Here is a 12680-nt window from a genome sequence, read left to right as displayed (position 1 = left end):
AAAGCATATTTTGAACTTGCTTTACTGTGTACCTATATTGCCTTTAAAGCATTTTTGCAGGTAATGCAAAGATTCTTGGGTAGACAACAAAAAATACAAATACAGTACAAAGTAGATAAGCATGCAGTTAATGCTATCGTTACTCTGTGTAATAGACAATTTTGACCAGCGAATGTTTTATAAAGATTCCTTTCTACTCCTGGAGTAACAAGGGGAGTGGGAAAGACTAGAACTGCAAGTAACTGTGGACCCTTTTCCAAAATGGGACGTTCTACCCATCTACCCTGATTGGCTACATCTTATGAAAAATACATTCTTTTTGAGAAAATGTGATTTATTAGAACATCATTTCCTATAGATCAGGGACCATGATTATATAAACGTTTATATAAATTTTTTTTAACAGTTTTCTAATGTTCAAATTGTGGAAGAAAATAGAACTCCATATATCACTTTATAATATGACCCTCTGCATTCTTATTTGAAGACTTCCTTAGGAATATTCCAGCATGCAAATACAAAAGTTGCAGGTTTATTTTTTAAATTTTCTCTGTAAATCCAGATACAGTTTTCTACTAATATTTAAAAAAAAAAAAAAAAAGTAAAATGCTTCTCAGTTTTCAGTATGATTTCAGATGTGCTATATTATACATTAATGTTGCTTTGCAGGAAAAAAAAAAAAAAAGTGAAGAAACTTTAAAAGGTGAACAACTGCTAGCTAACTTACCCATAGACTTCCAGTTCCAGTATCTTTTTTTACACTGCAGTTGCGTGGGAGGATTCCAATTTTGCAATTTGATAAGTATTTCTGACGCTGATCTTTTATTCCCAACTAACTGAAAATTTCCTCCCCCTCCCCTCCATTTCCTCCTCCCAAAAGTTGGCATGTCACCTAGTGGAAGAGATTAGAAGGAAGCGTGGTGAGAGAGGAGTGGGTTTTGATGGGATCTGAAGTCATTAATCATCTATTTAGAGGTCACTAACTGAATTAAGGAAATGGACAATCTTATTGGAAGTATTTATATGTTACAATGTTTTTAATGGTCATTGTTCTCCTTGTTACTACCATAACTTTCTGGTTTAATATTGAAACAGTGTGATTGATCAACTGCCATACAACCCTTTCTGCCATGACTTCTCATCTCCGACCCTGAACTCTCTCAGCTAGAAAACCCAAGTGATGTTTTTAATGGTTTTAGATTTAACAATTACATCTGCTTTCCTGTCTTGTAGATATATTGCTATATACCCTTACACTCCTCGAAAGGAGGATGAACTGGAACTGCGGAAGGGAGAAATGTTCTTGGTATTTGAACGCTGCCAAGATGGCTGGTTCAAGGGAACTTCCATGCACACAAGCAAGATTGGTGTTTTTCCTGGCAATTATGTGGCTCCAGTTACAAGGTACATTTTCATACCAGTGTTTAAATAGTTCCTAGGTGTAGGTCCTAATCCTTAAACTAAATAATGGAAAAGCTGTAGGTGTCAGCAACTAGCGTGTTTTTCAGTTGTGTTTTAGTGTTTTGTTTTCAATTTTGGCAGGACAGTGACAAGTGCATCACAAACAAAAGTTCCCATGTCTACTGCTGGCCAAACAGGACGAGTGGTAACTATGGTCAGCCCTTCCACTGCTAGTGGAACATCTCAGAAGCTCCAGGGGAATGGTGTGGCAGTGAACTCCAGCACAGTACCCACAGCTGTGGTTTCTGCAGCACATATCCAAACTAGTCCACAAACCAAGGTCCTTATGCACGTGACAGGACAAATGACAGTCAACCAGGCTCGCAACGCAGTTAGAACAGGTAAAAGAAAAAATTATAATTAAAAAAAAAAAAAAGCTTTCTATTTGCAGTAGTATCTTTGTGGTAAACAAACTATAGGATTTGTCTGGGCAGGTAGCTTGAGTCAGAATATGTGTAAATACATGTTTCTGTTTTTCTAAAGTATTTTTATATTATAGAGCTGAATGCTTTCTGAAATGCCAGTATATCTCTCTGAATTGATAAATCTTTTATTATTCTCCTCCAAGCAATTGTGTGTACATAGGTATTCCTACTGTTGGAAATTTATATATAGGTATTTTAGGTGGAAATTTTTGTTTTTCCATCAGTATCCAGGATGAGGACATTCTTTGAGCTTCCCGACTAATACGCAATTCATGTAGTAATAAAAGTGATAAGAACATCTGAGTCATAGCTTATGTTTTTGTGCTAACTGCATAACAACTACAGATTGCTCTAATTTAGCATTCGTTCTTAAATTCTCAACCTAACATCTTTGAAGACTTTTAGCATTCATTCATTCTTCTCTTTCAGGGCTGAGGGCTAGTTTTTATGCTTTCCAGTTTGTTCTCTACACTTGACTTGAACTTTTTCCAGCTTTGACTCTGAAACCATTAAGACTAGACTAGCTTCAAGATATGTACCATCTATGTCATAAAACTCGGTATTTTTGACAGGTATAACTCTGCCTTTACTGTCTGGGGCAGGCCACATCATAGTGAAACATGCCTTCTTGTTATTTAACCCCAGATCCAAAAAGATTGATAGTAGTATTTTCAGGAGTTTTTGTTTATCAAAAACACTGTGCACTCCACTGTGGATTTGCCAGGCTAGGAAAATACCATGCGTCTGGAATATTATCTGTTCCAGTTGCTCCTAGGCCCTCAAGAGGAGGAAAAATAATAATAATAAAAATAATTAAAAAAAAAAAACAACAAAACAACACTACAGGAACGTAAACCTCCACTGCAAATTATCCCAGTGTTCCATCTTTCAGCCTTGTATTTGGGCCCTAAGATCTCTTGGATGAAAGAATGGAACTTTTTTTAATCACTACATTCTAATTGGCAAAGCAGGAGAGGAAATGAGATTCCAATAGTATAATCTGTTACCAGATTAAGGATGATTATTTTTTATGGTCTCAATATCTGTGATTTAGCCCACTCTTCATTCATGGTCATCTCCTAAAACACCTTATGCATGCTCGGATGTCAGCACCAGGTTTGATTTTGCAGGTAGAATATGTGCATGTGTCTTTAGATGCTTTGTTTCTTTAATTGGCCCATCTTCCTCCAGGCTGATCTGAGGCTGGAAGACATGCGATAGTCCTTTGTAACCACTTTGTTCTTTACCTTTAAATTAGAAACAACAACAACAACAAAAACACACCAGGTGCTATTGGCAGCTGGTAAGAGAAACCAAGCAAAACATCTGTACATTTTTGCCTCTCAGGCACAGGTGGTTCCTACTTTAAATCCTTCTTTTGAGCTGTCTAAAAGTTTGCAAGTGACAGCACAAAGGAGAAGGTTCCTGTGGGCTCCAGAGGCTTTTCTGTCTCTGCATCTCTGCACTTCTGTCAAGATGAATAAGCTCTTACAGTTCCATTCAGCTGGAAAACATGACAACATGCTTTCCACCAACTTTTCAGGTCCCAAATGGAAAATTCAAAGGGGCTGCGCTCTCTTCACAGGGAACTTAACATTGGATTGCAGTGTAAAGGTGTACTGTTCAGTCACAGCTCAGTCACAAACATAGATCTGTTCTTGTAATGGCCTGTTTAACTAGAACCGAAGCAATAATGGTTGCTTTATGTGCAAATGTTACATAAAACTGTGTAGTCAGCATCTGAAATGTGATCATCTTGAGCTTTTGCTTGCTGAGTGTTGTTCTCTCAGCAAGGCTTTGCAGGCTAATGCTGCATTGTGCAGGGCTGTTCTTCGCTTTCAGTTCAGCTCATGACTTTGAGGATCCTTCTTCAAGTGATCTTAGTGAGATGTTGCTCGTCATCATCTGCACTGAGGGGTATGCATTCTTTGATTGAAAGGAGCTGGAAAAGAAGTGTATATTCATCTTTTAATGAAATAGGCGGAACTAATGAAAGCAGGGGAACTTGAAGCCTTTTTTCTATGGATTTCATCAGGGATCAGGAAACAAAACAAGAAAGCTATTCCATACTTGTACTCTGTTTGCCTGCAATTATAGACATTGCTTGAAGAGTAGCAGCTACTTGTAAGAAAACTGACTTTATATCAGGAACAAAAGGCAGCATTAACAATTGGCTTTTATATATATATATATATATATACCAAAAAGCTTGCTGCTGTTGCTTTTAGGCAAGCCTGCACTCTTCCTTTTTGAAATGTTCATGGTGCTTGGAAAAGGTCTGCTGCAGTGGGAGATCTTACATATCACAGAATACACATAGCGATTTGTGGTGCTTTCTTTTTAGGAAACAAATTGTGTTTCTTATCTCAGAGATTATAATTGTCTATAATACTTTCTGTAGCATTGTTATATCCCATTTGTGAATTGTGTCAGGCTTCTCTAATACACTGTTGGTACAATATACCAAGGGGATTAGTAGAGAGCAGAACAGAGCGAGTGAGTGCTAGAGGCTTGATGCCAGCATATCAGTTACGAGAAGACTGCAACTCTAATTAGTATTTGAAAAATCAAAGTGAATTGATATATTTGAGAAGTGCGATCACCAAGCTAGAGAGATGACCCCTCTCTAGATACTCCGTTTCAGTGTATTTGAAGGAAAGAGGCCGTGTAGCGATGGAATGCGGCGTCTTGCCTCGTGTTGTTTGGGTGAAATGTCTGCACTCCATGCCACCTGATTGTACAGAGATACTCAGCCTGTTTTAATGATCTAAAGCATATAATGTTGATCATATAACTATGGCAGCAGTGTTGCTTCTTGGAAAGTATAAATTAGTTCATGCAGAGGTCTGTGCTTTGCAGCTAGGCTGCAGCCCAGGTTAGTGTATTCATCCCTATGCTATTTTTCAACTTCCAGTGTAAATGTTGCTTTTATTTCACAAGGGTATGAGTAAATCCGTTCCTATATTTAAACATCCCAAGAGACAATAGCTTACGTTTTCAGAGAAACCACTCACAGCAGTAATTGCCACTGTACTTATTGTTTGAAAGACCCACTAAATCTGTTGTGATTTTGTGAGTAGTTTAGGGAAAACAATCCAATTATATTTTTAGCAGCTTCTATAAGGAGTGTTTCTTCCTACATTGTTTTATATGCCCTGACAACTACACAGCATATTAAAAGGAACAAACAAGTTCCAGGCAGGATTTAACTAGCTCTTGTGAACTAAAATGTAATGTTTGCATTTCTGTTCTTATGTGAAGCATTTTACTTAGCAGCTTGGCTATCTCCACAATAGTTGCGGTGATGTTAATCTTCTGTTGTATACTGGTGCAAGTAGGTTACCAGGAGTATGCTGCCACTTTGTTATGCTGAGATAAATTGGATGCTGTGTAAGTTGTTATTATAGTAATACAAATGGAATTGGCACAGGTAGGAAGGAAGCTTCTTGTAATTGATTAGTTATAACACAGTGACAGTACCTCTCTTTCTGTGTGCCTTATGAAAAGATGAACTCTCTTGCATATTATTCTTTTGTTCTAGTTGCTGCACACAATCAAGAAAGACCTACAGCAGCAGTCACACCCATACAAGCACAGAGTCCAACATGCCTTATTCCTGCAGCTGTGATCATTCCCCACCACTCCGTTGCCTCCCAGCAGCTCCAGCCCCAGCTTCCAAATACTGCTGCTTACGTCACAGCTGTGAATGTGAACCGCTCAACCATCCCTCTGGCATGTGCAGCAGCTTCTTTGAATTCTCCCAGCGTTGCTGCTTCATCTTTGGAGGGAGATATTAGTGGGAGAACTGTAAACACTCACCCTGGAGCTCCTGCATCTCCAGAGAGTGCTTTAGCAGCTGGTGGAAGTGCTGCTGTCAGTAAAGCAGACAAGGACAGCAAGGTGGGTAGAGAATCAAATCACTTCCTTGCATTCTCCAATTTTTATCATTCAAACTTTTGAGAAATCTGTATTTATTTCTTACATTTGCTGAATTGGAGCACTGTAAGTTTGCAAGGCTGAGCCTGAATCCCAGGCAGCCATTTTGTGACTACAGCAAGCCCATTCATGGCCATTCCATAATAATTTAGGAGGGATAAAATACAGAGCAGACCTTGGAGAAGGGTTAAAATAGGGTAGCAGATTGATGCCTCTAGTGGTGAAAAAAGGTGAACTGGTAAAGTTCAGAAGAGCTATTTGACTCTTGGAATTTTAAATATTCTGTTTTCTGGAACTGTGACCAGATTGCCAGGTGCTTTAGAAAGTTACATGGTCAGTAATTGTTATCAGTAAGAATCTCTAAACTAGTATACTACCCTGGTAATAGGAAAAAAAAAAAAAAAGTAAGACAAAAAGAAAATAACAACAACACCAAAACTTATAGGAATGTAAGAAGTTTGGTCTAAGAAAATGAAATTCATATTTAGTAAAAAACAGTATTCCTTTAGGTTGTATAAGTGGAAAAAACAATTATGAAACATTAACTTTATATATAATATTATAACATTTGTCTTGTTAAGTAGACACAGACTATGAAAAAGGTTACAAGGAGTGCTTATTGTACAAAGAAAAAAAAAGAAAGCTGCAGTATCAATCACATAAGTATCTTTTGTAAAGGGAGGTCAGTAGACTTTCTAGTGATTCCATTTCTCTTCCTTCCATTTCAAGTACTTTTCTCTGTCTGAACTCATTTTCATTGTCCAACAAACCATGTCATTATGTTACATTGTTGGCAGAAACATTTCTCCAAATTTCTGAGTGGTTTTCTTTTACAGTTGTGGTGTCTTTGGAATCTTTTTTTTTCTGTTTTTGACAATTTCCTTTAAATCTCAAATGTTTTAGACATTACTTTGCTACTTTTCACGCACATGCACTCCTTAATGATGTTTTTGAAGGTTTTAATCATAGGTTTGCAACTGTAATCTCACCCACTTCTTAATTATTTTTGCTAATTATTATTGAATGGAGGAACCTAGAACTTTGGTGTGGGTTTTTTTTGTTTTGTTTTGTTTTGTTTTTTAATGGCTTTAGCTGTAACCATTGAATCTAGACCAATGTGCTTTTAGGAAGGACTTTTAGAAAATTGAGTTAGAGTTTAAAGTTGAAGATGCTAACATATTCGGACTGTGTTAATTTCTTTTAGTTTCTGTATTTCTTTCCTATATTGTAGACAGCAGTTCTTTCCTGAAATAGCTTTAATTTATTGGAGACTTGGAAGAAAGACTATTTTTCATTCACAGTTCACCAATTCCACTGCATCCCAAGCTGTAATAAAAATCTCATATTGCTTAGCTTTTCTCTTTCTGTGGTTAAATAGCTTATTTTTGTCTTCAGGGCTTACAATCTGGCACCTCTCATAAGCACTAAATTCACTTAGTCAAAGGGTTGGTAAGAAGATCACTGCCACACCCCTTAAAAAAAAAAAAAAAAAGACAAACACACAAGCTACTTAAATAATTCTCTTTAGGGTAAGTCTTAGTCTTCAGGGATTCCTGTCTGGACAAGCAAAAAGAATGTTTACAATTCTCCCCTCTAGCAGAACAGCAAAACACAATACATTCCCCTTGTGGCAAATTTCTGCTAAATCATGAAGGTCTTCTCTTACTGAGGGAGGGTAAATAAAAGACACTTATCTAAACAGCAGCCTCCAGGGCAGACTTTTTCTCCCTGGTTGGTTTGAAATAATTCTTTATTCCTTCCTAGAAACTTCCCTGTTAACTAAATGTTTACTTCTTAGATTCCCTTTGTGGGAATCTAACTCCTCACTCCTTTTTCTAGACAACCTTTTGGGCCAATGCCATTGGCTTTCTAAAGCCTTAACTCACCTTAACTAAGCAAAAGGGCTTAGCATATTCATGGTCTAAACGAGTTACTGTTTTTCTCTTTAGAATTTTAATAATTATCTTTCTCTTTTATAATTTTCATAATTAACTCTTGTAATAATTTGTACAATGTCAAGCATTTCCTCATAATTTACTCGAGTCCTCTCTGATCAAGGTGACATCTGTAAGAAGGAAGTGTTCAACTCTTTGTGGAATGCCTTTGTACTAAAATGAAGCACTGCTTTTTGTTCACAGAAAGAAAAAAAGGGGTTGCTGAAGCTGCTCTCTGGAGCATCCACCAAACGCAAACCCCGCATGTCACCTCCAGCATCACCAACTCTGGAGGTCGAGCAAGCAGCTGCAGAGTTAGCCCTGCAAGGTGCAGTTGGGCCAGAGCTTCCCTCAGCAGGTGGTCACAGCAAAGCTGGATCCTGTCCCACTGACTGCGAGGTCTCTGGGCTGGTGCAGGAGACGCAGCATCGGAAGACAAGTTCCCTGGATTCTGCTATTCCGATAGCGCCGCCGCCTCGGCAGCCATGCTCATCCCTGGGTCCGGTCCTGAATGAGTCCAGGCCTCTTGTCTGTGAAAGGTAAATTATTCCTGTCATGAAACTTAGGCAAACCAAGGAAAAAATTGCACACGGATATTTGTTGTGTATGAGAACTGCTAGTAGCTCTTCAAAATGCTGAGGTTTTGTAGAAAAAATAGAATTTGCTCATTTAACATTGCTTTATATGCTTATCAACCAACTCTAATGTTTGTTTTTCTTCCCGTGTTACTTTAAAGTTCTGGCATAAAAAGACACTCAAACACAGTGATCTAGTCCTGGTCTGAGAACTGAGGTAGATGAAACAGAACACTTTATAATCTTGCATATGTGAACATCAGGTTAGTCTTTGGCATTATTAGCAGTGCATAATTGCCAGGCAAATATATGTTGAATAAGGCACTTATCTATGCTTAGGCTTGCTATGTAATTTCTTGAACTGTTGCAGAGATGGCTTTTCTGCATGAAGGCCCTGTTACTGTGCACTCCACATAGGAACCTGTAGGGCAACCTCTGCATCCTGGCAAGTATGCCTAAAAAGCGCACAGTTGTCTGATCTCTGAAGCTGACAGGCAGTTGCTTTAAAGTTCTGTCCCTTTTATTTTGTGTCCACCTATTATTTTCAAATTTCAAGGTCCTCAGTAGGCTGCACAGCCTGTTAAGGAAGTGGCAGTTTTCTGTCTCTTTTTATTACCCTTGGTAGTAGACAAGCAATATGAAGAATGTCGTAGGATTTCTTTTGCAGTAGCTACAGGATTGTGTGGCGTACAGGGTTGCAGTATAACAGTTCTAAGACTAAATTGATTCATGCTGACTACTGTAGACTTTGTTCTGATACTATTAACTCGTGGAGTGTGGGCATACCATTGCGCTTTCAGAGTCCCATTGATCTAAAGCTACATTTGTGTCTTAAGAGCCAGACAGTATGTAAGTTTCTACTTTGTCTTTTATTTGTCTTTTATTTTTATGACATATTTATATGTCATACCTTTAGCATTCTTTAAAAATAGGTTATTACTGTTTCTGTGCAGTTTTCTTGCAGGAAATGTCTTATTTCATATTAAATTTCTAAAGTTGATTACATTCATAGATAGAAAATAAAAGCTGAAGGACTTTGCTTTAAAACTAACAATTTATTTTCACATCATCACGAATTTATTTGGCACAGTAGTATATTTTAGTGCTTTGAATGTGACAATAATATCAAATTCATTCTGGTATGACCAGTGGATATTCACATAAAGCTATTTGCATCCTCACAAAATGTGGATTTTTCATTTCCATGATGGAGTTTTTTTCTTGTTACTACTTATTGCAAATGATGCTGTATACTTTTATTGATATAATAATAATATACACTCAAACATTCCTTAGTATAAATCTGTGTCCATAATGTTTGTTTAAGCTACCACAAAATAATTTTCCCTGATAGTCATATAGAATCGTTACACTTTTGTCAGCACATTTAAATAGAATTTCATCTGGGTTCTCTTTTTCCTTTTCAGGACAGAGTTAATACTTTTCTTGCTGATTTGCTCTTATTAAGTTTGTTTCTTTAGGCTGAATTGCTTCAAATCTGTTGCTTAATAATACATACAACTCACCTTGTACTCGAAGTCTTCAGAGTAACTTAGAAGCATCAATCAATCTTACTAGTTCTCAGCAGGCATATATAGGGAACGTACTGATGGTACAATAGTATCTTCAGTGAAAATTTGGAGTTGAGGAGGAAAATAAAAATAAGTTCAGCAAAAAGCAAAAGAACAGAGAAATCTCCTGCTAAAATTGTTCTGCTCTTAAATATCACAATTGCCATCACAGGCTACAGTCTGTTTGGAAAGTAATGGTACTCTTTCTATTCTGACACCAGCTTTGGACTGTAATTATTAGTGTTTAAGGTTTATTTTCAAATCTGACTCGAGGATTTAGGAGTCAGGTTCTGCTGATATTCTGGATGAATTGGCAGCAAAAGTGTCTGAATCAACTCTGAAAAGCCCTTGAAAATATTCCTGTTTAACACTGAGTTTTCCCTGGAGTCCTGGCTGCCTTTAAAGACACAGGAGTAAATTCTCATTGTAATCCCACTGTTGCTCCATTCCCTAGAATTGCAGGTTCTCTAAGAGGGTGTTTGATGTATGTTCTACAGAAAATAGGAAGTAAAAAAGTGAACCATTAAAGAGATTGTTTCCAGTTATACAGAATAAATGGATTAGCATATTTGATAGTGCACAGGTTCTTTGTGGTGTGGATTTGCAGATAAATACTGTGATACCTGTAGCCATTTCTCTAAAGGAAGGGAAGATGATGGTATTCCCTTCCATCTTAATATTGCAGGACTCCTCTGTCGCAAACCAGTGGTTTACTTGCCACTACTGTACTCTTCTCCTTTGAGCTAGGTTGACTGCCCAATGGTGACAATGCTCTTCCATATGTTCATTATATAGGATAAGGAGAAACGTTAAACAAATTTCATCCAAGCCTCTCTTCCAGTCTGGGGCAGTTTGGAGAATTCTTGTCTCCTCACAGAGTGTGTTAGATCACCTGAGACTTTGCAATGGCGTTCAGTCATTCTTCTGGTCCCTCAGCCAAGCTGCAAGTTGTCTTACAGTGCTACCAAATCTTTTTCAAGACTTTTCTCTTTTAGAAGGAAGCATTGATTAAATAGCCTTAGGTTTTACAGTAAATATATAGCACTGTAATAATCAACTTTTCAGCACCCCACAAGGGGGTTAAAAACCTGAAATCGGACCTAAACGCACATCATTGTGTAACCTAAACTATAAAACAAGTCCTTCATCCAGTTATTGTGAAAGATAGCAGAAATTTTGCTCTGCCAGTAAAGTGGCTCCAAGCCATTTAATTCCCCACAGAGTGATTGGTATAATATCTGCTTCCAGTGAGCAGGCTCATGGCTTAGGAGGGCAGCAGGTTTTATCAGGTCTGGCAGCATGTAACTCTGCTCAGAACCATTCCCCTCTAGAAGGGGGTTGATTAGTGCATCAAGGCACCTACTCAGCAGATGAAAAGCTGCACAACAGCAGTATATAGATGAGGTGAAAAGTAAAAATTAAAAAAATAAAAAAAAATAAAGTTTAATATAAACTTAACTAGTGTAATAACAGTAATTCCAACTTTCCATTGTCTGCTTTCCCCAGATAATTTTTTTTTTGCATATGTGAAAGTATCCTCGAGGTAACCGGACAAATGATTCATAAAACAAAATAGGAAAAACACAAGTAAAACAGCCTAAAAATAACTGCAAATAACTTGTAAGAAGATCAGTATTTAGTGAAACTGAAGCGATGAAGGAAGAGAAACACATGAAAGATGTAATCCTTTTCATGTTATTGGAAAGTGTCAGAAATACCAATATTACCAATGAAGAGTAGAATGGAGAAATGTGAAGATAGATCACCTTCACCCCCCTAAAAACAAAATAAAATAAATCACAAATACAAAGTGCAACAGCACTATGGGATACAGCCAGACGTGAGGAATATCAGGAAAAAAGTCATGGCAAATGTAGTGGTTGCTTCTGGGAAGCTGTTGCAAGTTTATTTTTATAATATTTGATCACTAGCTTATTAGAAAGAATAACATTTTGAAACATAATTTAAAAAATACTGTAAAACAGTCAAAGCAAATAGAAAGAAAACACATATTGTGCATCTAAATATACTGGGCAGATGGGGGATCGTTATAACTGAAATAAAGTCATAGTTTATAAGTCACTAATGATTATACTGTGCACATAAAAAACATTCATAGATTACGTGACCAAAAGGATCTGCAAATTTGACCTTCAGACATTGAAAACATTTGCAAATACTGAATAGGGAGATAAACAAGGAAGTGTTTTGGGGATTCAGACATGGGAATGAAAAAGTTTTTCCAAAACATAACTCACACTTAGTAAATGTGGTTGTTTTTTTCCAGGAACCTGGCAATGAATTTTAGAGCTGAAGCATAAGCTCTTTACTCTGCATAAAATTGGTAATTTTGACAGTCTGTTGTTTGAAGAATTGAAGAATAATTTTTGTTCCATAGTTGATAGAAGGTGATCTGAATGGACAGCTGAATGAATTTATGATGAGTGTGGACGGGATCACCTCTATTTGGGCAAATATAATTTGTAAAATATGACCTGAAATTTGCTGGTTTGCCATAATAAGAAGAGATGGTGTGATCTTCAAGGCACAAACTCTTGTAGGTTTTCTGCTGATTCAGCACTGCAGAAGATAGTAAAACAGCACTTAAATGCCGGGAGTGTTGTGCTTTGTGTTAGACATTAGATTACAAGATGAATGTCAAAGTATTTGGAAAGCTAATGAGAGGTACTAAGCTACTGCAGGGGTGTGAGTGTTCAAATCTGTATGGAAAGCTTTGCATTTCTGTGCAAGCTGCTGGTGGTCTAGGGAGGGCAAAGA

The 12680-nt window shown here is 37.3% G+C and overlaps 1 protein-coding gene across 3 annotated transcripts in view; it reads left to right on the top strand.

Annotated features, from left to right (window-relative positions):
- Positions 1 to 12680, top strand: part of SH3RF1 (SH3 domain containing ring finger 1) — an 85532-nt gene that overhangs the window by 67521 nt on the left and 5331 nt on the right. For all 3 annotated transcript variants that reach the window (XR_011096235.1, XR_011096234.1, XM_068681199.1), the window contains exons 8-11: positions 1234 to 1404; positions 1543 to 1802; positions 5428 to 5786; positions 7961 to 8295. Coding sequence is in view for 1 of the 3 variants with exons in the window: in XM_068681199.1 (XP_068537300.1) it covers positions 1234 to 1404; positions 1543 to 1802; positions 5428 to 5786; positions 7961 to 8295 (1125 nt within the window). In the remaining 2 variants the exon portion in view is untranslated. The remainder of the gene's footprint in view (positions 1 to 1233; positions 1405 to 1542; positions 1803 to 5427; positions 5787 to 7960; positions 8296 to 12680) is intronic.

This window comes from Anas acuta, chromosome 4 (assembly GCF_963932015.1).
Source record: "Anas acuta chromosome 4, bAnaAcu1.1, whole genome shotgun sequence".
Taxonomy (NCBI): Eukaryota; Metazoa; Chordata; class Aves; order Anseriformes; family Anatidae; genus Anas; species Anas acuta.
Note: the sequence above shows the minus strand (reverse complement) of the source record. Positions and strands in the feature narration are given on the sequence as shown.